A 26,933-nucleotide genomic window follows, 5' to 3' on the forward strand; every position below is an offset into this window, starting at 1 on the left:
AAAACATTCTTCTTTGTAATGGCTTGCTCCCGCCATAGAAATGTGGAATGTATACGTCTGGCTGTGAGCAGGAAGCCACAGCTTTTTGTATTCCTGTATATTGGCATAATCTGTCACGTTAAAAAACCTTTTGTGAACTGGATGATTTAATGTACCTCAATCCAGAGCAGTGGTTTTTCAACCCGTGGTCTGCAGTGGTAGGTGTGAGATTAAGCCAGTGGTAACCGTGAAATTAGCCAGTGGTAGGTGTGAGATTGACCAGTGGTAGGAGTGAGATTGACCAGTGGTAGGAGTGAGATTGACCAGTGGCAGGTGTGAGATTGACCAGTGGTAGGAGTGAGATTGACCAGTGGCAGGTGTGAGATTGACCAGTGGTAGGAGTGAGATTGACCAGTGGTAGGAGTGAGATTAGCCAGTGGCAGGAGTGAGATTGGCCAGTGGTAGGTGTGAGATTGACCAGTGGTAGGAGTGAGATTGAACAGTCGCAGGTGTGAGATTATCCAGTGGAAGGCGATGAGATTGACCAGTTGTAGGTGTGAGATTGACCAGTGGTAGGAGTGAGATTGACCAGTGGTAGGAGTGAGATTGACCAGTGGTAGGTGTGAGACCAGCCTGAGGGGAATGAGAGTTGTTTCCTTTTCGCTACTATCCCATAGATATAACTTCTCAACCCGAGCTGTAAGTGTTCCGATACGTGCATTGTTTTTGTTATCAGCCTTTGTCTCTGGTCTGACACTGGTGAGATGAGGCCATGAAGAAGGTTGTCTCTGGTGTAGGCCAACCAGTTTCAAAGACAATGGATATTACCAGAGCATGTTTGTTTTCATATTTTGTTACGTGAGTGTGGTTGTTTGGAGACTTGATACCTTGCAAAAGGTTATCTATTTTGGTGTTTGAACACCTCACGTTTTATTTCCAGAACCGGTAAAACCATTTCTTATTTTTCATCAGAGCGGTTGCTAGTTCGCTGGTGACAGGTAACATCTTTACATTCGCGGGAAACTATCACTAAATACAAATAATGTATCAAGATAGTGACGTGCTCGTGAAATACACGATAAATTGTCCCACCGCCGTTAAAAATGCGTGAGAGTTTATCCGCGGCCCATCCAATCACTGGGGGTCAACATCACAAAAAAAATAACCCTCACAACAACAGCATTATTATTACGTCTTAAATATAAGAACCCTCTGAGGCACCGACCAAAATCCCGCCATATTTCACTTCATAAACAAGAACCTCCCAGCAAACCAAGCCGATTCCGATTCACATCAACAACTCTCTCACAAGGGAATCGATCCATTTCCCCCTTCAACCCAATTCACGGGACACGAATCGATTCGAGATTGAACTGCGCCGCGGTCGCGAATCGAAAGCTGTCGATTCACACTCAGCAATGGCAGAGGCCGGCGTGGTTCGAGTGCCCGGTACGCTTCGTGCTGTGCGCCTCTTGGAGTGGAAAGTGGCTCCCGGCTCGGCCGTACGCATGGGTTCGGTGGTGGCGCACGTGGCGGCGGTGGAGGACAGCGGCGGTGGTGGCGGTAGGGACGAGGAGGACGCGGCGACGGTGGCGCCCGAGGCGGACGAGGCGAAGGATGAGCAGGCCGCGACCACGGTCTCGCCTGGGCGCTCTGCCCGCGAGGTGAAGCTGAAGGCGAGCAGCGCTGGCGTCGTCGTGCGCCTCTGCTGCGCGCCCGGACAAATAGTGGCCTCGGGGTGAGCATGCCGCCGCCGCCGCCCGGGTTGATGTTATCATGCTGTTTAGGGGGTTGTTAAGAGTGTTTTGTTATGTGTGTGGTGGTGGTGCAGGTTTTAGTGAGTTTTGTTGACGTGAGAAGTTGTGATGGTTTGCATGCGCCTGGGTCTGTCTTCTGTCTGCCTCGTCTAGTGTGACAGCTCTTTTGAGTGTAGACTATAATACACTTTAGTACAATGCACTCGAATGTACTGTTCTAACATACCGTAATTAAAATCACTCGAATCGGTGACACTATAATATAATGCAAGACTGTGTGTACAGCGATGCAACAAAATTGACTGCATTGCAATAAACTGCGCTACACGATGCAACTTTTGGTTGATGTTGTGGCGATTGTTGCTGTGATGAAGCGTGCAGGTATTGTGGCGTTTAGTTGTTTGGATAGTTGTAGCTGCGCCGTGGCCAGTGGTGAAAAGTTGCTGTTTGTTGAAACTAGATTCGAAGCTTTCGTGACTGCAGGAATTACTCGTTGGTTCTTTCGGTAAAGTCACGTAGAAAGAAAATAAATTGACCGGTGCATTGCTGTTTGTTATTCCTGTGGTGAGTTGCAGTTATCATGCTGTTGGTTGCTGCAGTTGCTGTTATTGTAGAAGTTGGTGTTGTGGTGCGCTGTTTTTGTAGCGTTGTATGTATGTTGAACTTCTTTTGCACCGTACGTAGGCAACCGTGCGAATCGGAGGTGCGGGGGGAAGGCCCACAAACTAAACACCAGTGGTGGTGATGGGTTGGTGTTGTGGTTGCGATTGCATTGTTATTGTTGGGAACTGCGAGTAGACTTAACCTCGCATGACTGGTGCATGCACTTGCCAGTGCCAACCTGCACTGACCAGCATGGCAAAGTACGGTAAAAAGTCTGTTGCACATGTTGCACATTTAACCACGATTCCCATTCCTCAGCAGATCTGGTTCCACCAGTCATGGCATTGGCTGCGAAGGTGAAGGAGAGGATATTAATAGAATAACGTTTCGATTTGACCACTGTCACATGCAATGCACGATAATCAAATATTGCTGAATTCGAGTCAAAAGCAAGATATATTAATTGTAATAAGTGAGGTGTGGATGAAATGAGGACTTAAGCCATTGAGATACTGGTCACATATATGAAAATAGTCTGGGAAAATGTACCTGGAGGGTTCAAATGGGGACATAAAAAATTAATTGACTTGATTTTCCATGATACAGTTTTTTTTTAAGTTAGATCGCGTAAATATAATTACAACTAGCATCATCAAATCTGCCTGATGATGCTAGTTGTAATTATTGGCGAAACGTCGTACTCTGATTGTGAATGTTGTAGATTTGCTCTCTAACACAGCGGTGTGCTGTACCAGTAATAATTTGGCATGTTCTGTTTATGTGACAAACCTTACTAATTGGCTGTGTCGGCTGGTGGTGGATTTAACGACACATTCATATTTACGCGATCTAACCCAAATAAAAATCTGTATTGTGGATGATATTAGTCGCGAAAGTCTACGTGTTCAACTTACTTGATTCTCTAGGACAAATTGCAGATTTTATGAGATTTCCCTGTCCTCGGAAAATTCAAGACAGAAAGTGATGACAAGCGTATGCGATGCAAGTTACACTTCAACACTGTTGAATAGATTAAATAAAGATGCAAGAAAGTGCAGGATCCAGTGGTTTAAAAATGTTTTTGTAATAGAAGCCACATACCAGTGAGTTTGAGTTTGTTTGATATGTTACACAGATGACTGTTTTAGCCAGTTACCTGACTATTTTACAAGGGATATCCATGATGCATGTGCCTAAAGAATAACGTTTTCAATCAGTGCATACTCGCTGTCATGACATAGATTGGAAACATGAGATCTGACAAAGTATTTGGAAAAAAATCTGAAAGTACACGGATCGTGCTATTCCTGCAAATGACTTGTTTTATCCAAACGGTAAAGCATAAATAAATTCGTGGATGACAGGATGAATGTTCTGCCACTTCTGGGTTTCTCCTCTCTTCCTTATGACGGCACGGATAATAGGATTGAGTGCTTCCGGGAGGCAACGTCCAGTTCCTTATCTGTCGTATGACAGGAGGAAGTTTTCTCTAATAGCAGTTTTTTGTATATTTTTGGAAGAGGCATTTTTCTCAACGTCAATTGCTAAATTGATCATAGTACAATTAAATGCAATTAAATGTAGGGATCTATTGTCTTGCTCATTCATAGTTTTATAACAGAGCTGTTGTGTATGTTATGAATTATATTGATATACAATTATATATAACTGATTTTCATGTTTTGGAAAAAACATGTTAGCAATGTTTCTGATACTTTGTTTAACAACAAAATATGAGTATATTATTGTGAGCCCTTTATTAATACTTTTTAAATGCACCTTTTAAAAACCATAATAGAGTAATGTTATGGCCTGATGTAAATAAAATACCATCCACAAGAAAACCTACACAGACTGGCACATTTCGTTTTGGAAAACTGTAAAAATGTGACTTACGGTTAACCAATTTAATTGGTGCCAGATTTTCCTATCCATTTTCAATAAAGTAGTCTGCTTCATGGAAGTTCCTCTTAATGGGCAATGGATACAGAGGAACAATTGAACACCTTGGAATAATGCAGCTTTCCTCCATGCCCGACAAATTGATGAATGGTCGTGCTTCAGAGTCTCACTTCGATTCAAGATTTTATTTTCCATAATATTGTTTTTTTTTGGGTTATAACGCGTAAATATAAATGTGGCGTTAAATCCGCCACCACCTGACACAGCCACTTAGTAAGGTTTGTCATGTAAACATGCCAATTAATACATTTTTATTTTGTTTACATCCTTGCATCCGGTGGTTACAAGGGTGCAATGAACACTTTATATAACCATATGAATTGCAAAACGTTGCTTCTTTCATGAGCATTTTGATGCGCAAGTACCATAAGTGCAATCGTTGATGTTGATTGATGAATTCGGGCATCGTTCTCCGACTCACATTCAGCGTTGTGAAACTGAGCGAGAGTGTGAAAAACATTATCCACGGTTGATTGCTGTAGCAAAAATGTCAATTCTTAAAACCTAATAACTAGCATTCAACTCAGACCCCAACAAATTTGGCTTCCACAGGGCCTGAGTGCCAATGGTAGCAAGCTCGTATAGATTGGTGGATGTAAGTGCAGCTTCAGCTCACTGTGATCGAAAGCAGTTATCACAAGGTCAAAGATTAATGCTCGGGGTGGCATTACTGGTGAAAGTGGTTACGTAATGATCAGGTTTAGCTCTTGGATCATGGTGGGACAAACCCGTATGGAGCAAATCGTTTCCTTCGCAGAATGATGTAAACAAGGGACTGAGGGGAGAGACGGAGTAACTTATTTAGCTTTAGTGTGTGAATCTGGTAAAAGAGAAAGGAGTTAAGAACACTGTACGAATGTGGAAGCAGCATGGCGATGATGACGACTTCAGCAGTGTCAGCTGTGCTGAAGGAGCTGAGCAGTCCATGAATTAGCCACCAGGTTGCAACAGGAAAGGAAATTTAGCAGCGCCCTGATTTTGCACAAGGATCAAACGTATATAATTAGACATTCCAATATTTTGACCTGAATAGTAAATGCAACATTTATTGGTTGTCTGTCGTTGAATAACTTGAAGGCTGATGGCACAACTCAAAAAAATAGTGCTTTGTAGATGTGTTCCTTAAGCTGTCTCCCGAGAGCTGTTTGACTGGAGTTGGAAAACTTTCTTTAGTGTGGAGAAGAAGAAAAAAAGGGTTTGAGTTAATGGTGAAATGTGTCATTGTAGCACTTCATTTCACTCGCACACATTTTAATGCATCGTCTGAGTAATAACTTGCTTTTGATGCTACGCCTCATTTCCTTTGAAGTTCTTTGTTTGCATTGACACAAGTTTCAAACGAATTCGTATACGTCATAGAGAAAGTATTGTGTGTCTGGAAGAGCTCATAGTTTTGGTGTTGCGTCCTTGAATCAATTCTTTCCAGTGCTGCAGGGCTTGATTTTCAGAATGCACACATATCCCAGTCACTGATCTGCAGCAGCTGAATTAAGTCAAATGTGTTTGTACCCTTGAAGGATATTATACATAGGCTGTGATGTGAGTTGTGAACTCACCAACACTTTTGACATCATATCACTGTTGTTGTGGGTTCCAGAATAGCAGTTATTATAGTCATGTCAAGACGCCTGCAGCGCAATACAGTTATATTCCAAGGTGTTGACAACTCTAGATTTATGTGAAACGGGTGATAGAAAGCTCAGTGACTGATGCATTATAACAGCTCAAGTGGCTAATCTGAGATTTTAAGCCTAGAATTAACTTTCATATACAGAAATAGCGATTTCCTTTTCAAATGAGTATTGAGGTTGTGCTTTTCTCCTGATTACAGCCCTGCACAAGTGGTAGAAATTCCACATCCCTGTGGCAAGGGCAAATCAATTTGATAGGACAATCACTATTGACTTCTCCACAAAGTAGTACTTGTTTTATCGACCCCTTATGGATGATGGGTTGAGTAAACTCCTGAAGCAAGGATTTTAACTCGCTACCGCTGAGCCACCTGGCTGATTTTTTTCCAGATAATGATAATTTATGAACACGTTTTGAATTGAGCAAGGGTGATAATCATTCGTGGATAGAGATTCTGGGAGAATTTCAAAGCTGAGCAGTGACACGAAATGAGCAGGAATTGAAGTGTTTTAACCTGCAAGTGTGGTGGTTTAAAATGTTATGGATGGGATGAAACATTCGGTTAATGCACTACTTATTGATTATGCACCACATTAAAATCGCACCCTTTTAAAAATAACCCATCAGGATTCCAGCTCTACTATACATTCACATTTATTGACAAACCACCGTGGGGAAAACCCATTGCAGTGATGCTGTAAAATATTTGAATGTGTGCAAAGCGTGAATGTATTAGTGGCATTGCAAAGTTATGCATTTTCGATATGTTTTATTTACACCAAATGAGGAATGTTTAACAATCATTGCGAGCTTCAGCTTTGGAGAGTGTAAGGTGAGCGTGGTTAAGATTACGGCTTAGGGATGTGGTTACATTTATATAAATAACATGAAATGTGCTTCTTATTAACGGTACATTTAAAAAAAAACTTCCTTCGATACAAAACCATTGCAGTATGTGACGCTGTCAAATGTTCGCTTAACTACCTCAAAACATCGAGCGTCTTTCGACTAACCACTGGGCCGGCCCGATTGCTAAAGAGTTCTAAACTACTACCATTACTGTTTAACACGTAGTTGGCTTTCGCGACCAATATTATCCACAATAGAGGTTTTTTTGGGCTAGATCGCGTAATTAAATGTGTCGCTAAACCCGCCACCATGTGACACAGCCAATTCGTTTTGTCACGTAAACAAAATATGTCAATTGATTTCTCGTTCAGCGCACCAGTGTGTTGGAGAGTAAACCCACAACATTTACGCAGAAAACCTCTAATACTATCATTACTTCTATTTCATTCATCCGGTAAAGCCCACTGAGCTATTAGCTATTTTTCAGAGGCGACCTGGCCACACGATAGCTCATTGCACTGCCTTATATCGTCACGTGTGTGAATTTAGATTCGCAGCGAAATAATATTATCGCGTGCTTGTAAATGTGGAGGGTGCAAACCGGAGGACCCGGAGAAAAAAAATGCACACAACTACGGGGAGAGAGAACACGCAAAACTACGAATACACAACAGGGGTCGTCAGGTTCGGGGTCAAACCCGCGACCTTCTGCTTATCTGGCGAGGGAGACAACGTTTCTCGCCACCGCTTCTCTGTGCTGCTGCTGTGTGGTTTGCATGTTTCCGTGGGTGGAACAGAGGAGAGCTGCTGCGGCTGGAGGCTTGTCGCCATCCCATTGTGATGAAGGGACTCTGCGCCGAGTGTGGACAGGACCTCAGGAGGTGAGTGTCTGTGTGTGTCGTGGGGAGCGGTAGTGTAGCGGTTAGCGCTACGCTGCGCTACGAATCCTGCTCACGGCCAACACCAGTGACCATTATCTGAACCGGTGCTGGGCCTCCACTAGGTCGACTCAGCCTCAAATGAGTACCTGGTGCAATGTGTAAACATGTGTAAACAACGGCACTAGGGAGACAAAGGCGGCCGGGCGTAGTGTTGGCCACCCACCTCCTCGTGTGTTGTGTTGGCCTTCATGGGTGCTCGCTAACAGCACTTGCCCCAACAGTCTGTTAAAGGCTATGTGGGGGATCTTTGTCTTTGTTCTATGAAGAGACTGGGCCCTGCAATTAGAAATGAGGAATTTCCAACAATGGTTCAGGGCTACACACAGGAGGTGAAACGCCCTTGCCTCAACGCTCATTGCAGCAGGAAATAACCTGGAATTTTACAAATATTTACACCTTCTAAGAAAACAGAATTATATAATGATGGATAAGGTGTTCCTTTGAATTTTCTTGCAAATAATATCGCTGATTATTTTTAAGGAGTCTAAAGACTCTTTATCAGGAGTGTCCCGCATTGGAGTGTTTGGCAAATACCAATAATGAGTGTTTGACATGTGACAGTACCCAGAGAAAAACCCCACGCATCTAAGTGGGTCACACTCAATGCTACCACCTCTTTCCCGCCGCTTGGCTTTACACCTACAACACCTGCAAAGTGTCCGTGGTTACTCATTCAAGCACCTACCAGGCTCAGTCTTTTGACATCTGATGAGATCGGGTGCATTTATGTTCACTTTTGTCAGAGGATAATTCTAAATATGTGTTTTAAGCCTGCAGGGTAAAATCAAATCGACATGTCATCTTGCTTTCACGTGACAAAGTTTTCAACTGTCTTCCACTCGCGTGACCACGTGCCATTTAAATATGACAATTTAACGAATGTTATTATTTAAGTGTGCGTAGATTTTGGTGATCCTACCCACCGATCTTGCCCCCCAGGTTGGCGAAGGCAGGCGGACAGACGCAGGTTTCGAGTTCCGCAGCCAACATCTCTATGGTTCACAGCGTGCCCGAGCTCATGGTCACATCCGAGGTAAGGTCCGGCTGCACTGGCATACATATGTGCAATGTGTAATGCGCATGTGCCCGTGCGCGCTGGAATATTGTGGCGCGTGATGCTCATTATTCTCTGCAGTGATGAGGACCCCCTCGGTCGTTATATGTGTTGTGTTCAAAATGTTCACTTACAAAAGTTAGAAAAAAAATGGTAACTACCCTATTCATCTTCTTGGTTCTTTCGGTAAAATCACGTAGAAGGAAAATAATAAAATAATAAAAATTAAACATCATAAAATAATTCTCACGACGTTTCGGCCACAACGCAAGCAGCCGTCTTCAGGTGGAGACAGGTCTGTCGAGAAGGCAGAGTCACTTGTAAGGTAGAAAATGTAATAGATTCTTTGTGTTGTGTATGCTACGACGCCGATGGTACAATCGGTATACAATTGGCGAAAGATGTACGTAAAAATACGCGACTTCGTTTGTTTGTGTGTTCACCACAAGTACGTGTGGTTAATGCAGACTTGATTCCTTGCAGAAGGTTTCTATTTTGTGTTTGAACATCTCATCACCTCCTGTTTTATTGCCACAAAGGGTAAAACCTATTGTTATTTTTTCATACTTTTGATACTGGCAAAAAAATGCCCCGTAAATATAGTTGGGCTGTCACGCTCGGACACGTTAGCTTTTGCTATACAGCAGGCGACGACTTAATTCTACGTGGCTTCTGCCCTCTCGCGCGCGCTCTTGCGAACCGTCGCATCGACACGCAGGTCGTTCTCACCCAGCCCCAACTGTTCATTGTTCTCGCGCTCGTGTCGTTTGTGTCGCGTGCGTGTGCGCGCTCGCTTGCCGTCGCAGCAAGCCGAGAGCCTGGGACGTGAGGATCAGCAGCGGCTGTTGCGGAGCCGCAAGCTGGTGCTCATGGTAGATCTGGACCAGACGCTCATCCACACGACGGAGCAGAGCTACCCGCACATGAGCAGCAAGGTGGGACCGCCGTGGTTGGTTGCAAAAGCCGCTCGCAGCGCGCTTGGGTTGCAAGAGCGGACGAAGCTCCCCCGACCAGCTTTGGCAAATTGTCAGCAAGCTATTGCCTAACGAAGCTGGTGGTCATCACCAGCGAAACGCCGTCGGCAAAGCTATTGCCTAATGAAGCTGGTTGTAATCACCAGCGAAACGCCGTGCTCGAATTGGAAATGTTGTGGGTTTACCCTCCACAGGGTCTGGGTGGGGGGTGGGAGGGGTGGGGCTGGGTGGGGAGGGGCTGGTCACCCCGTGGTGCCCTTATAAAACTCAACGTTTAACCTACTCACGCCGGCTTGTGCCCGCCCTCACAGTCGGGCATATTTGCGGAATACACCACGTCGCCGTTGACCCTGGCCATTGACCGAGCAACCCAACGTTCCTACCAGCTCCCTCCGCAGGAATGTGTTAAAGTTCCAGTCAGGTGGCTCAGCCAGAGAGTGAGCGGCTCGCAATCGGAAGGTTGTGAGTTCAATCCTGGTTGGGGGTTGACTCGGCCCATCGTCTCTCTGGCTACCGCTTTGCTGACAAGTCAACAGTCGTTGTGTCCTGTGGATAGACTCACCCCTGACAAAGGAACGTGGAATGTCCACTGCTCGCTCGTGGCTTCTTCTTTCATGTGACTTATGAAGAGGTGTTATTGTGTGTGTTTTATCTGGTCTCTTGCTCGAAGTAGGAGATGAGAACTGCCTTCGAGATTGAAAGCTCATTTCTTAAGAACTGCTTTTTGTGCTTAGTTTGTTGTCCTTCCCCCCCCTCCCCCGCCCCTCCGATTAGCACGGTTGACTATGTACGGCGCAAAAGAAGTTCAACGCACTCACACACGCCTCAGTGCTCATTTTAGCAGAAAATCGCTTTGCCGCTGAATATCCTCGTGTGCTAACGCTTACGTCAATGACCTCCATTGCTCCGACGTCCTTTAGGGAATCTTCCACTTCCAGCTTGGCCAGGGTCAGCCGATGCTGCACACGCGACTGCGGCCCCACTGCCGCTCTTTCCTGCAGAAGATCGCCGAGCTCTACGAGCTACACGTCTTCACCTTTGGCAGCCGCCTCTACGCACACACCATCGCCGGTGGGTCCGCCCGGCCGCGCGTGTCGTTGTCAGGACCAGAACTTTTTTAAAATCCGTAAAATCGACCGGACTGAATGTTTGGCTAACTTTAACAGGCGGGGGTTTTCACAGCCAAGATTTTTCGAATCTTCATTTATTTTTGACGTGAAAACTTTCCTTCCCCCTGCACCTTGGATTAGCACAGGTGTTGGCTGCGTCCGGTGCGAGAGAAGTTCAACATACAAACATACTCTACAATCGCGTTGCACCACAACAGCAACTTTTACAATCACAGCCACTACACCAGCCAACGACTTCAACATTACAACTGCAACTCACCACAGTAATAATATATACATTTGGCTACATTATTACGTGGCCTAACCTCAAAAATCACATTTTGAATCGCAAATATTTTTGTTAAAATATTTGGTCTTCCTGCAGCAAATATCAGAACCTTGTGCTGTTATGTGCAGTGAAAACCTGTACCATGATTTGCCATAAAGGATCAGCCAGACAGAGTGCACACCACGTCTAGTTGGTGTAAAATGTGACTTTTAAATATATTTTAAAGCGTTGCATTTTCAATTTGATGGTCCCACTTTAACCACAAATAATTACGCGAAAGGTGCTTTACGTACGTCAAACATTTCACGAAAACAAATATACTTCTCCATCGTGTTACACTTCATGCTACCTTCCAACGGGTGAATGAAAGAATGCATTTGTTGCTCGTGACCGCAGGATTTTTGGATCCGGAGAAGAAGCTTTTTTCGCACAGAATCCTTTCCCGAGACGAGTGCATAGATCCCTACTGCAAAACCGGCAACCTCAAGTGAGTGATCCTGCCGGACAATTCATGCAAGCCATTTCCACGGTGACGTGAATGCGCACCTTTGCTTGCTGCACACGAGCATGCACCGTCGGTGAATGTGTATTTTATTTTTTCCTTGCGCAGAAACCTTTTTCCGTGCGGTGACTCGATGGTGTGCATCATCGATGACCGCGAAGATGTGTGGAGGTCGGCGCCCAATCTGATTGCCGTGCGGAAGTACGTTTACTTCCAGGGCACCGGCGACATCAACGCACCGCCGGGCTCGCGCGAGGCTCAGCGCAGGGGTACGTCCCTTCCTGCACGCATGCGCAGCGTTACGCCGCACGAGCGTGGACCCACATTGTTGCAGATCCAATCGATTTTTTTTGTTTGTTTGAAAAAGCCCACAAAATTAGTTTTGAGTGTATGGTTGGTCTTTGCGTTTTTGTGGCCAGCTGGTCCAGAAAGGTTAAGAACCACTCGCTTAGGAGATGACAACACAGAACCAACTCTTTTTTTGTACTCTCAGTTGCCTCTTATCCACACTGAGTGGCATCAACTTTCTCACATGCCCTGCTGCTGGTCTCTGATTCGGATTAGTCACATGGCAGTCACGCACATTTCCGTTTTCAGGATAATGCACGGATTCCCGAACGCTGAACTCCATTACCCCTCCTGCAATGTAGGCTTTGCTATGTTTATCATGAGTGGGATGCGTGCAATGTGTCTGAGACATAAACCATCATCACGCAAAATCCGGTCATCCTCGCAGCAGCGGCTTTTGGCTGGCCGTTTTTATGAGTTTGTGTTTGTTCACACAATGTGCTTACTACCGAGGTGCTGGGTAGTAAGCAGTACAATTTCTGCAGCCACCATACTTAGTATTTTTGCATTGCGATACTGAGAAGACAACCAGCAGCCCTGCATGGTTCTAACACCACCACAATGCATCACACTCGCCAAAACAACATAGTTCAAAAGTCAACTCTTTGTTTACGTGCAAATTTGTTTTCAATTCTCTCCAGGAAATAACGTTGCCAAGGTTACCCCGGAGAGTTCTTCTCAGGCATCGGCAGAGTCGCCTAACGCGGTTTCCTCGCGCGGCCCTGCGGAACGCGCCCCGGAGCGGCTCGCCAAATGCCCCCCGGCCGCCGAAACCGACGGTTCGGGAAAAGCGACGGCGGTGGCGGCGGCGGACTCGCGGCTCAAACCCGCGGCGGACAGGGCCCCGGCTGCTCCGACCAACAACGGCACGGGCCGGTGCGGCGGTGCGAAGGACGCCACGTTCAGGGACGGCGCCAAGGAACCGGTGACGGCCGGATCGACGGTGACGGACGACGGCACCGCGGCAGCTTCGTTGAAGGAGGAGGAGGAGGAATCGAAAGCGGGCGCGAATGTGGCGGACGTGGGAGCCGAGCCCAGGCAGAACAACGAGAAGCGGGGCGACGCGGGCAGCGGCGCGCAGGCCGACCTGGACTTTGATTTGTCGAGCGACAGTGACTCTCCATCGTCGCCCTCCGCCGCGCTGAAGGAAGAGAGCGAGGCGGTGGCGCCCCCGACGCATGGCGGCGGCGACGACGATGTGAGGACGTTGAAGGCGGACGTGAAGGCGGACGCGAAGGTGGACGTGAAGGTGGACGTGAAGGCGGACGCGAAGACGGACGCGAAGGTGGACGCCGTGCGCTTGGACGCGGAGATGGCGGCACCGCTGTGCGGCGGCGTCCGGAGCGGGCGTGACGCCGCCAAGGAGGAGGAGGCGGGGGGCGGGGAGGAGCGCCTGGGCGAAGCCGCGGGGCCTTGTGTTCCGGCGTGCGAGCCCGAGGTGGTGGGTGAGAACGGTGGCGGTGGCGGCGGTGGTGCCGGTGGCGGCGTCGAGACGCGACACGACACCGTGGACATCGCGTCGCAGAACACGGAGCAGTCGGGCATCACCGAGGGGGAGTCCTTTGAGCCTGAATTCGACGTTGAGGAGGAGGAGGGGAAGGCCCACGAGGTACGGAGGTGACGTAGCATCAAAGTAGTGCGGCGCCTACTACTACTATGGGGTGGCTTCGTGAGGCTCATATTGGCTCGTACTGAGCCATATAATGCTGTGTTTGAATTAGGGTTGTTTAAAATATTTAATGCACGACTGGTAAATTTTACGTAGAAAAAAATCTGGTCGGATATCGGTTAACGGTTTGTCTCATAAGGAACGCAACATTTTTTTCCTTTTTTTACTGGAAATACAAAGGGAGCTGCCGTGTTGTTATGATCAGTGCCCTGGACTTGCGATCCATAGGTCACTGGTTTGTTTCTATCTCCTTGCATCGCACTTTAAACAACGGGGTCCGGTTGTTTTTAATGCGGTTGATAAAAAGCGCCCTTGTGCTACACAACGTGGGAAGCCTCCCCAAAATCTATAGGGCAGTGTTCTTCACTAATCTTCAGAGGGGGTGGGGCACTTACGCCGATGAGGCATCACCAGGTGTGACGACCGCTACACATTTGAAACAATTGGGGTCGAAAGCATGACGATGATAGGGGGTGTTTTCACATTGGGGGGGGCGGGTTCCTCACGTCAGGGGTCGCACTAAAAGCCACCAGGAGCCGCCAGCCGCCCCGCGGGCCTTGCAGTGAAGAGCACTGCCGTAGGGGAAGAAACGAAATAAACTTGGCGACCTTTCGCTGGCAGGGCGCGGCGGCGGCGGTGGTGGTGGTGGAAGCCGCCGCTGAGGTGGACGATAAGGAGGAGGACGACTACCTGCTGCACCTGGAGGAGGTGCTGTCGCGCGTGCACGCGATGTTCTACGTGCAGCAGGACCGCTGGCAGCAGCAGCAGCAGCAGGGGGGGGGGGCGGCAGGGAGAGAGCGAACCGGCGGGGGCGGTGGTCGAGCCGGATTTGCGCTCCGTCGTGCCGGAGCTACGCCGCTCCGTGCTGCGTGGGGTCGTCGTCGTCTTCAGTGGAGGTTTCATTCTTTCATCTAAAATATATATACATATATAGGTCCCATAGATATATCGCCTTTCAGATGACAATTTGGTCCATGCCACGGTGTAATGGTAAGCACTCTTGACCTATGACCTTACGGCCAGTATATTGTAACACGATTAACATTTGTGCTGATTTCTCATGCACTGATGTAACGGTAGCCTCGACTGGTCACTGATCGGCACGGAGGGGACTTTGTCCTAGCTTGTGAACAGTGATGTTCTTTTTTCGTTTTCCATAATTCGAAAAAAACCACGGCACACCTTGGACTTCACCGCGCCGGTGTACCGGTTGCGAAGCACTGCACTGGAGCGCCCAGTTTAATCCCCAAACGCAGGATCTCAGTGGTGTCAGCTTGGCACAGCCTGAACTACCCAGCCATGGATTGTTAATATATATTGAAATATTGTTTGCCAGGTATGGCCCATTGAGCTATGCAGCTCTTTTTCAGAATCGGCCTGGCCACAAACAATTGCTCAACGAAGTGGCTTATTGTCATGTGCAAATGTATAGCAGCCAAATACTCAACGTGTAATGTTGATTCTAAACGTGGAGGGAAGAACCGGAGGACCCGGAGAAGAATCCACGCAATTACGGGAAGAGAGAGAGAGAGAACACGCAAACGCTAAATATTCAACAGGTGTCAGGGTCGGGATCGAACCCACGACCTACTGCATACCAGGCGAGGTAGTTAACATATCCTAGCCACCGTGATGATGATGAAAGAGAGACACGCAAACTCCAAATATACAGCAACAGGCGTCAGGGTCGGGATCGAACCCACGACCTACTGCATACCAGGCGAGGTAGTTCACATCTCCTAGTGACCGTGATGATGAGAGAGAGACACGCAAACTCCAAATATACAGCAGCAGGCGTCAGGGTCAGGATCGAACCCACGACCTACTGCATACCAGGCGAGGTAGTTAACATCTCGCCACCGCGACGCTCTTATAGAGCGCCCAACGAGAGCAGCTCCCGGATCGGTCAACAACGGCCGAAGGGTGCCGTAGGTGCTCATACCGCGCGCGGTGTTTCTCCGCCAGTGTTTCCGACGAACTGCCCGGCGGACCGCACGCGCGAATACCGGGTGGCCTCTGCGCTGGGAGCCATCGTCAGTTCCAGCCTGGTGCTGGATGCCAGCGGCGCTCAGTGCGCCACCACGCATCTCGTCGCTGCTAAGGCCGGTGGGTGTGGGCGATAGCGGCTGTCGCAGGGCGGTCCTTCGACTAGCACCTCCGATCGGCACGGTTGGCCGTGTACGGTGCGAAAGGAGTTCAACATACACGCATGTACACTTGTGGAGTAAGGCATCAGTGGGCAGGGTGATGGGGCAGTGTGAACACTTGCGGCCGTCTGGAACGCTCTTCCGGTATTAGGAAGCCACCGGAGCTATCCACTTTTAAATCATCGAGATTGAAAACGAATTTATTTAGAACTCCTTTTTGTGTTTAGTTTGTTGTCCTTCACCCGCACGTCCGATTAGCACGGTTGGCTACGTACGGTGCGAATGAAGTTCATCATACATACAACAAGAACCTAGGTTGGATTCCTGACTCGGGTGCCTAACTGCATATTCTTCCCCTATTCTGCACGGCTTTCTTCCGCTGTACCTCCGGCTTCCCTCCCACCTCCAAAAGCATACGGAAACGTAAATTGATGTTGGACAAACACATCCGACTCTGCGTTGCTCAGGCACGGACAAGGTGCGGCGAGCGCTGGAGTCGCGGCGCGTCCGTGTGGTGACGCCCGATTGGCTGTGGGCCTGCGCCGATCGCTGGGACCACGTCGAGGAGTGCCTCTTCACACTCACCGAGGGGTACACGCGCACGCACAGGTACCACCCCCCCCCCCCCCAGCCTTTGCTTGCACAACACGCGTGTGGAGCAGAGGTCGCAACCGGGTACCCAATACCCGTACCCTACCCGATACCCGGCTACCCGTACCCAGCCGGGTACGGGTAGCCGTTTGCGACCCTGGTGCGGCCGGGTACGGGTAAGGAATCAAAACCCGTTTGCGACCTCTGGTGTGGAGTCTTGCATGTCCGTACGTTGAACTTTTTTCGCACTGTACTTAGCCAACCGTGTTAATCGGAGATGCTGCAGGGATGGAGCTCGTACATTGGCCCTCCTGCAAGCAGAGTCGGTGATCGGGAGTTGTTTGAACGGACTTCAAAATATATTTCCGTGGTTTTAATGGTCAGTAACCATAGCTGGTAATCGTGTTTCATGACCATTGCAAAGTCATATTAATTCGCTTTTTAGTCGCCGTATGAATGAATTGATAGCGGTAATGTTTTTGCACTGTGGAAGGAACTGAGTGCCTCAGGGAACTATGATGCCCTTGGTCACATCACTGAGCCATCACACGCACTTGTGATTAAGATGAGCAAGTTGGAATTTAAACACAAATCATCCTTGAGCAGAACGGAGATGCTATCATGTTTCTGCTTCGCTCGTGAAAATAAGTTCATAACCACACGATCCATGCATTGAATCATTCGTGTTCCAAATAATGTCCCGTACATAATGTTCATGCGACCACAAGGCCTGTAGATTAGTGCAACTATAGATTCTTGAGCGGTGACGTGTTGCGTTTTCTGCTAGTTGCAGAGGTTCAAGGGTCGAATCAGCAGGCCGCCCTGGTTAATACTGTTGGTGTATTAACCATAATAGGACACATCTGCTTCATTGCAGACATTCAAGACTCTGTGATGTCATTCGAAGAAGAGTAGGTCATGTGTGGCTGCATCATGTTTCACATTTGCAAGATTAAAAAAATTATTTGCTAATTATTTCATTGTGAAACACTTCCCAATCGTCAGCCCCTGACTATGAAAACGTATCGGGACCCTCTTGAAAACTCGATGAGGATTTCCAGGGTAGACAAGCGTTGTAATACACACACCGCAATAAAAAAAGATGATAATATGCGAGTTGAAGCATGACCCCTGCTGAATTGTGATATTTCCTCGAGTTGTGGATGTCGGGAATTGATACATCCCTAATCACTCGCGTAGCAGTTGGGAAGAGGCTCGCCGTGATATGGCGATACTACAAAATCTCGTATAATTCAAGATCAGCGGAACTGTAACATTTTTTCAAAATATAGTCTTGTGATAAGCATTGCTCATTGAATTTTTAAAAAAAATATTTCATTCCTCTCAAGCCACGTAGATAGAAAAAGAATAAAATATCACGACGTTTCGATCGCAACACAAGCAATCGTCATCGGGTGAAGAAGTAGCGATATTTTTTCACCTATCTACGTGGCTTGACCAAAATACCCAAAGAATATGAATTACTGCAGTCACGAAAGCTTTAAGTCAAGATTTAGTGATTCGTGCTTGTAATTTAGTTGTTGTGTAACTGGCAGTAGCATGTGCGTTAAACACAGTATGGATTGTAAGTTTACAATGCGTATAAGTCTCGTGGCAGGCTTATGTCGAGTGAATTGCAGTTGTGGTACTGCTCAGTTATTCTTATTCAAACCGGAGGTACATTAAAGCACGAGACCATGACGGAAAACGTCAAGTCCAATTACAAAGTTACGAGAAACTCGAAATATGAAAACACGATATCTTGATAACCCTCGTATTGTGAAATGCAATATTTCTGATTCAACAACATAACAATACAAATAATAATACGTACAACACTCCCCCCTCACCGTCTCCCCACCGCGGTGGCCTCCTGACAGGAGCAGCAGCCCAGCGACGTACACGGAGGCGGGCGCCAGTGACGGCGCCCGCCACGCTCTGCTGCATCCCACCCCCATGCACCCGCGGGGCAGCACGGCGCCGGCACCGCCCGAGGCGCGCGTGTACGACCCCGTCACGGGGCGCCTGCTGAGGAAGGGCAGCGTCCAGTCGTGCGCGCCAGGAGCCAGCAGCTGGCAAGGGCAGCAGCAGCAGCAGCAGCGGAAGGAGCGGCAGGAGCGGCAGGAACGGCAACTGCTGCAGCAGAAGCAGCAACAGCAGCAGGTGCCCAGTATAACGCCGGCGCCTGCCGGGGGCCTGGGGCATGACGACCATTCGCCTTTCAGGTACGAGAGTGCTGCTGCTGCTGCCCAGCGCTAAGACGCCAGTCGGGGTGTTGAACCGGTTTCCGCGTCATGAAAGAAAGGCTCGGGTATCAATAAGACTTCGAGTAGTTACGAATGTAGACGTTAGCGTCGCGGATTGTCCGTCGTGGGTTTTGAGCTTCGTGAGAAAGTCAGGAGCGCCGTCATGGTTTTCAAGTTGCGTCACTGCATTGACATGTTCAAAACACGAGAGTGGCGTCGTAGTGACCCACGATCCATCAACTCTAATTAGTGTTGTTGTGGATGATGAGGATCATTATCATTATCAGCCACGGTCAATTATCATCAACCGTGCTATACGAAGGCCTCCCCAAGCCTCCGCCTCTCACGATCCTGCGACGTGATAAGCCACCCAGCGTCTGCACGTTCAATTCCTTTCATGACTCCATCTCCTCGGTGGACGTTTTCTCAGACGCATTACATTCCTCGGCTGACAATCCATTATCATTCTGATGATGTTGTGGATGATGTGCTTTTTGATGCCTGGCCCGCGCGTTGGTAGTAACGCCGCGGCAGAAATTACCGGGTCGCTATGGCAGCTCAACCGGTGCCGCGGTGGCGAGATGTTAACTACCTCGCCTAGCGTACAGGAGGTCGTGAGTTCGATCCCAACCCTGACGCCGGTGTATTTGGAGTTGCCATGTTCTCCCCGTGGTCGTGTGGATGTTTCTCCGGGTCCTCCAGTTTTTTCCCCCCCACATTTAGAATCAACATGCTTTCAGAATATTTGGCCGCTATAAATGTCCGCGCGATAAGCCGTTCCGTTGACCGATTAATTGTGGTTACGTCGCTTCTGAAAAAGAGCTCTGAGGCTCAGTGGGCCTTACCTTGTAAAATAAAAGAATAGTTTAATTGCTCCGTCGTTCTCTACGCAAACTTGCTCAGTGGCGAACAAATCCTGTGTATCCCCCGACGCATGCAGACTCTGTACCACCCGTTCCTCTGCTCGCTGCCTCGTTGCACACAGGTGCCTGAGCCAGCAGCAAGTGAGGGATGCTCCTGAGGGGAGTCGGAGGCAGAGGCAGCCCAGCATGTCGGAGGCCCTGCCGCTCTACACCCTGTCCAAGGACGACCTGGACAGCATGGACAAGGAAGTGAGTCAACCTCTCATACGCCCCCCCCCCCCCACGCTCCAAGCCGTGGATTTGAACTCTCAACCTTTTGCTCGTGAGCCGCTCGCTCGACCGTTTAGTCACCAGACGCCGACCTTAATGGCACAAAGGCTACCAGGAGCTGCCTCTCGCTGTTGTGGCTCGGGCATCGTAACCCTTCGCCGCTGTGACCAACCGAGCCACCTCCCTTGAGGGCTACCCATCTCAGCGATGCATTGTGGTGGCCAGGTGGATGACATCCTTGGGGAGGAGAGCGACGGGGAGGAGGAGGAGGAGCAGGAGGAAGAGGTGGAGGAGGAAGAAGAGGAGGAGACGGCGGAGAAGGCGGAGGTTGCTGGAGGGAGCTCTGCCCGTAGCGGTGCCCCCTCTGTGCCCGAGATGGAGGTGGAGCGGGGGGCCGGAGGCAGGGCCCCCCCGCAAAGCAAGGAGGAGCTGGGGACGCTCATCGAAAGGCCCCCTTCGTCATCGAGCGGCGGCAGCCTTGAAGGCAGCGTCCCGCGGTGATGAGCGCCTGGCAGCGTGAGGCCCAAAGTGGTTTCACGGACACCAGCATCCTCTCTCCTACTGTTCACATCGTCGTGATCTCACCAGCGTCAACTCGTCTCACGCTTATTATCATTTGGCAGTCACTCAGCGTCATCTCCACTAACGTTATTGTCATTTCACAGTCACCCAGCGTCTTCTGCCATTCGCGTTATCATCTTTTTTAAAATTGTCGGCAGCATCATCCGCATTCACATAATGACGAGGGTTGCTCTTTTTGGAATGGTCATTTGCAGTGTGACGTTCACGGCTGTGGTGCGAGAAAGAAACGATAAGTCCGTGGAAAGGTAATGGGATAAGGTGGGGGGGGGGGGGCGGGGTAAGTTACGTGCAAACTTTTTCTTGGCTAGTTTTCAACAACAAATAAGCGAGCAAATGAAAAGCAGTACAAGTGAGGCAGACATTACACCGACTAAGCATGTGGCAAAGGTTGTTCGGGTGAGACACATACAATTATACAAATAACCTTGAATTGAAGCGTGTCCCCTGATTGGGACAATTGCTTTAATTGTCGGGGGGTGGGTGGGTTGGGGGGAGTGGTGGTATGAGCCAGATTCATATTTAGTAAATGTGATGAATCACATCCCGTCGCTGGAGGCCAGATTAGCTGACTCACATCTGCTGTCATTTTTGCTCATGCTTAATTTGTTCTGGTGATAGATGCTTTTTTTTTTGTATCAAGTTTGAGTTTTCTCGGTAGCTCATCATCTCCTGCAGAAAGTTAGGTCGTGGGCTCCGATTATTTTAATTAGGCGTCATAGCAAGGGGCTAATGAGCCGAGTGCCCTTTCCAATCGAACTTGGCATGGAAGTGTTGACTAGAGTGAAATCGGTTTAAAGTGTGCACCATGGGTACAGTGTTGCACAAGCATTAGTGGAGGTGGTGGTATTTGGATTCTTGTCACGTACTTGGTAGGGACGCTGCCATGGTGTAATGCAGTGGTTCTTAACCTGGCGTGCATGCACCCGCTGGGGGTGCGAGATGTCCCTTCTGGGCGCGTGAGACATGGCCAGATTAAATTTCGATTTAAAGCTTTCGTGACTGCAGGGATTCATCTTCTTGGTTCTTTCGGTAAAGTCACGTAGAAGGGAAATAATAAAATAATAAAAATAAAACATAACAAAATAATTCTCACGACGTTTCGGCCACAACGCAAGCAGCCGTCCTCAGGTGAAGAACAGGTCTGTCGGGAAGACAGGTGAAGAACAGGTCTGTCGGGAAGACAGCGTCTGAATGAAACGTCGTGAGAATTATTTTATTATGTTTTATTTTTATTATTTTATTATTTCCCTTCTACGTGACTTTACCGAAAGAACCAAGAAGATGGCCAGATTGGTTTAGAAGGTAAATTCATCGAAACACATTAAACACGGGTATGTAGGTACGACTACTTTGTTTCATAACGCCTATGTGTTTATTAACATTGCACATTGTTTAACGAATGAGAACCAAAGCGGTGCAAGGCAGCAGTAAAAATTAAGAACCACTGGGTTAATGGTTGGCACATTTCACACTGGACTTGCAATCTAGAAGAGGTCACCGGTTTTGGTGTATCGTGCGCGGCAGTTGAAACAATGCGGGTCCCGAGTAGCGGGCTCAATTGGGAAGTATTCTCACCCTCTTCCAAGATGATTGAGCAGCGTGGGAGAGTTGGTAAATATACCCTCTGCTGGAGGGGAGGGGGGGGAGGCCCTTACTGCTAACAGCGGTGTGAGCGATTTAATTGCAGGGCTGCATCTTTATCTTTACCTATGCAGTACTTGGTAAGGCACCGTGGAATAATGATGTCATGAAAGGCGCAATAATAAAAATATGTACGATTATCTTGGCATCACCGGTGTTATTTTTAAAACTGCAGCATCATCCATCAGCATCAGTGTCGTTAATGGTAGTGTCAGCATCATCTCCATTATCGTAATCGTCAGCAGCAGGAGCCGTACCAATGGCGTTGCCAGTAGTGCTGGCATTCTTGTGTTTATCATCGGCATATTCTTACTTTTATCGTGGAGTTGGCATCATTTTCCGCATTGTCACCATCGTAAACATCGCATCGCTCACCATTCACGCAGTGGTGCACAATCACAAATCACGATAACCTAACTTTTATCAATAGCATTGCCCCAAAGTGGAAATATACATTTGGCATTTGAGGCAATTAAGTTGGCGGTTCACAGGCATGTGCCACCACACACCAAATACACAAAAAAATACATGAGTTGTCATATAAGTTGGTTCATCCTAGGCTGTCCCTCCTTACTAGATCACATCTGCTCAGCCACATGCGCAAGCAGTTGCGGACACTGTGTCATCCGCCACGTGGCGTGGATTCGACGGGCAGGTGACATCGCTGCTGTGTGCACGCAACGAGAACCGCCCGTGTGTGTGTGTGCGTGCGTGCGTGTGTTCGCGCGCAACAGAGGACACAAGCGCAGGAGAGATGAGAGCGAGGAGGAGGAGGAGGAAGAAGAGGAGCTGGAGGGAAGCAGCTCGGAAGCAGACGAGATGGCAGCTGCTCTCGATGCCGAGCTTGATAACTTCATGTGACGTCCCCTGTACTTGGGCGCGTCACCCACGCGTGTGCGAGGGTGAAGATGCGGGGACACGCACGGCCAGCGGTGTGTGGGTGTGTACCTATTCGTGTCTTGTCAGCGGCGGAGCGAACGGACGTGGGCGAGTAGCGTATCGGTGATACTGTGGACTACTTTTGGGTAAGCAGCTCGCCACTGAAACGCACCGCGCACGTTTGCCCGCTGTTGCACACGGACGTTGACCGAACGACGCACGCGTGCACGCGGCTACACTTTCACAAACGCGTCTGACAGTGAAAATGCGGAGGTGACCAGGCTGAGATGAGGAAAAATATAGCGACTACGAAATATAGAGATGACCAAGCTGAGACCAGGACACACCGTCACACTTTTTTTCCGGACATGTAAAAAAATTGCAATATGCCCACCTCTGTTGTGGCTGAGCAACCCTTTTTCTTTTAAGTGACTGCAAGCGCGAGGATGGAAATTTTCTCCCATGAACATTTTCTGTTCATCATGTACTCGCGGTACACCCTACACAAATTGTTAAAACCTCTCCAAATAAAAACCCTGGCCGATCCGACGCGACACTAGTGGTTGCCTATGTGCAACCACGTCCGGATAGATTCGTGTCGGAGGCTCATCAATTTTTCTGGAAGCGATACGGCAGAACTAAAATAGTAACTCGGAACAAAAAATTTCAGGGAACGGCCCCGATGAGGTTTGTTGCAGAGGCCTGCGAGTTTCCAGCAGGAATTCTCTCGTAGACGCACTGATTTGTGGCGCACGCACGTGAAATACTGCAGTCGTAGTGATGTTGTGATTTGGCCGGTACTGCCCCAGTTTATAAATGCGATTGTAAATATTGGATGGGGCAGCACGAATCAGATTACAGAAAATGTGCGTACAAAAAAGCCACCCCCCTTCCCCGCCCCCAATATTCGAGAGTCAGTTTCTTTAAAGTAAAAAAAAAAATTGGTGGATTGTCGTTAGGTGTTTTTTGCGGCGAAGTGTTTCCGATATCTCCGGCTCTTTTTGTCATCCAGTGTTGGTGGATCGCTTGGAGATGGGAAGCGCGTCATGATCCGTGGTGAGATTGTTTTGCGCGGGGGTTTAGCTGAACGAAGCGGGGTGTGTGACCCGCTTGATGAGCGGCGGTTGGCATCTCTTAAACTAGTGTTTTTTGTACGGCTCATGGATAGTTGATTCGGCCTTTGCTCCACGTATAAACGTCGAAGGGATAAGGGTTTTAAAATGAGGCCAGCGCGCTAATATTCTTAAGCTGTGGGCGTTGTGGATAGAGTTTTAAGGGAAATGTCAAAAAACCTACAGGGCAAAACGCTGCAATATAGAGACATGGGAGAAGAAACGGAGAAGTTTAACAACTGATTCGTCTTTTGTTGGAATGAACGATGAGATGTAACCCACAAAAGCGTCGCAATGGACACATTTTCCACATTTTAATGTCGCGTCTGTCCTTTATGCAGTAAATTTGTTAACCTTTATAGCAGAGTTTTATTTTTTTCATGATAAAGATTTTCAAAATAAATTAAATTGTTCAAATGAATGAGGCCGTTTTTTTTTTTTACAGATTTTACCAATTCTTATAAGTGCACTACAATGCAAAAAGCTGAATTTGCAAAAAAATATGAACACCAATCCAATCTGATAACATGTTTTTATAAGTCCATCCTTACGGCATGTGGTCCCTTAACTGGCTTAACAAGTCTTGGTCTTAGAACAGACATCGTTTTAAGTATGATAGTAATGTCTTACCTTGCCAATTTGTAACCAAAGTCTTTAAATCTAACCTTGTGAGCAAAAAAATTGATTTTACGGATTCTGTACAACAAAGCATGTAGGATGTAGTCTTACGATTGCATGTTAGGGTCTTTACCACTCGCATCTGGCAGTTCACCAGCATATTGTTCAAGCAAGGCTGACTGCTGATGAGACATTGTATGTCGAAACCGGTCCAGAGTTTTCTCATATTGAATATTGAAATTGTGCATGACCAGAAGGCTTTGTAGCTGATGGGATGTAAAAAAAAAAAACTTATTTTTTTACGTGGAGAGATAAATATATGAAGGAGACGACGTATTGTGTGCTTATTTATTTTGTTACTAATATTTTCCACGCCGCTGATGATTATTTTGTAATAAATAATGGATCGTTTAGCGTACCGTTGGAATTCTTTGGGCCGTTAAAGTGTGATTGTCAGTTTGTTCATTTTCCCTTTTCCTTCAATTGCATTCAAATTGTGGAACCCCAAAAATTAAGTTATCTCGTTGAGCTAGGTGAGAACTGGAGAGTCTAGAGGATGGCATCATTTACAAGTTTGACCCGGGCATTATTTTGCCAGTAGGGTATTTGCTATGTACGGTCCGAATTTAGTCATTTGTAGGTCGACTTTAAAGGCTGGTGAAATGGGACCGCAGGTGTAACACACTGGGGATTCCCCCCCCTCCCACCTCTGCATCCATCAGAGATGCACATCCATTGGGGGAATGGCTGTGCAGGGTGCCACAGTGGTGAGATGTTAACTACCCCGCCTGGTATGGAGGAGGTTGTGGGTTCGATCCCGACCCTGACGCCTGTTGTATATTTGGAGCTTGCGTGTCTCTTCTCCCGTGGTCGCGTGGATTTTTCTCCGGGTTATTCCCTCTGCATTTAGAATCATGCGTTTTAGAGTATTCGGCAGCCATAAATGTCCACGTAAGGCACTTCGTTTAGCTGTCATTTGTGATCAGGTCAATTCTGAAAAGAGCGATATAGCCCAGTAGTCCTTACCTGCTAACATAAAAAAATTTTGAATAGTTTAAGTTCACAACATTTTACGGAATGAACCCGGAAGCGGTGTCGCAGATCCACTAAGAAGCCACTGCACGTGGCTGCTTCTGCCGTGTGGAAGAGTGAGTATGTAAATATCTGATTATTAAGCTTTCGGCTGAAGTATATTTTCGAGAAACATTTGTTTAAGCATGCAAATTTGACCGGTTTCGTCAATTTTGGTCTTCATCAGTTGAGTCGGGCTGAGAGAGTGGAATTGAAAGATTGCGACAGTCACAATTTTGGAGTCATGCGATTTATTCAACATTGCCGTGAATATAGTGGCCTCTAGTGGCTGCAGGGGTCACGCAAACCCATTGCGTATAACACATTAATTGAAAAACTGATTCTTTCGTGCACTATTGGATTTGTGTGTCGAGTACTTAATCAATATTGATGATTCGTTATTGATTTTGTCGGTTCGGGCATGCAATGATCTCTGCCAAATTTTAGGCACCAGTAAGACCTTGTACCACCACCAGACATCCAAACTAATGAAATCACCACGTGGTGTACGTGCGTTTAACGCACCAATTGTTTTGGCTCACGTGGTCAGTTGACCAATTAATTTGACACAATGATGAACGACCGATTGTTCTGCTGGTAGAGCTTAATGCAATCAGAGATGACCAGGCTGAGACTATGAAACACACAGAGATGACCAGGCTGAGACTATGAAACACACAGAGATGACCAGGCTGGGATGAAACACACATATATGACCAGGTTGGGACTATGAAACACTCAGAGATGACCAGACTGAGACTATAAAACACACAGAGATGACCAGGCTGGGATGAAACACACATATATGACCAGGTTGGGACTATGAAACACTCAGAGATGACCAGACTGAGACTATGAAACACTCAGAGATGACCAGGCTGGGACTATGAAACACACAGAGATGACCAGGCTGAGACTATGAAACACACAGAGATGACCAGGCTGAGACTATGAAACACACAGAGATGACCAGGCTGAGACTATGAAACACTCAGAGATGACCAGGCTGAGACTATGAAACACACAGAGATGACCAGGCTGAGACTATGAAACACACAGAGATGACCAGGCTGAGACTATGAAACACTCAGAGATGACCAGGCTGAGACTATGAAACACTCAGAGATGACCAGACTGAGACTATGAAACACTCAGAGATGACCAGACTGAGACTATGAAACACACAGAGATGACCAGGCTGAGACTATGAAACACTCAGAGATGACCAGACTGAGACTATGAAAC

At 47.7% G+C, this 26,933-nt stretch overlaps 1 protein-coding gene across 1 annotated transcript; it reads left to right on the forward strand.

Annotated features, from left to right (window-relative positions):
- Positions 1-1,377: 1,377 nt before the first annotated feature.
- On the forward strand, positions 1,378-26,564 carry LOC144949606 (RNA polymerase II subunit A C-terminal domain phosphatase-like). Its single transcript, XM_078879566.1, is given in 16 exon segments — positions 1,378-1,717; positions 7,580-7,663; positions 8,663-8,756; positions 9,584-9,712; positions 10,672-10,822; positions 11,546-11,636; positions 11,760-11,920; positions 12,641-13,608; positions 14,290-14,442; positions 14,444-14,564; positions 15,634-15,774; positions 16,283-16,424; positions 18,287-18,631; positions 19,638-19,764; positions 20,011-20,282; positions 22,743-26,564. Coding segments are annotated over 16 exon segments (3,426 nt in total). The 5' UTR covers positions 1,378-1,397; the 3' UTR covers positions 22,870-26,564.
- The last annotated feature ends 369 nt before the right edge of the window (positions 26,565-26,933 follow it).

The sequence above is a fragment of the Lampetra fluviatilis genome, chromosome 54, assembly GCF_964198595.1.
Source record: "Lampetra fluviatilis chromosome 54, kcLamFluv1.1, whole genome shotgun sequence".
Lineage (NCBI taxonomy): Eukaryota > Metazoa > Chordata > Hyperoartia > Petromyzontiformes > Petromyzontidae > Lampetra > Lampetra fluviatilis.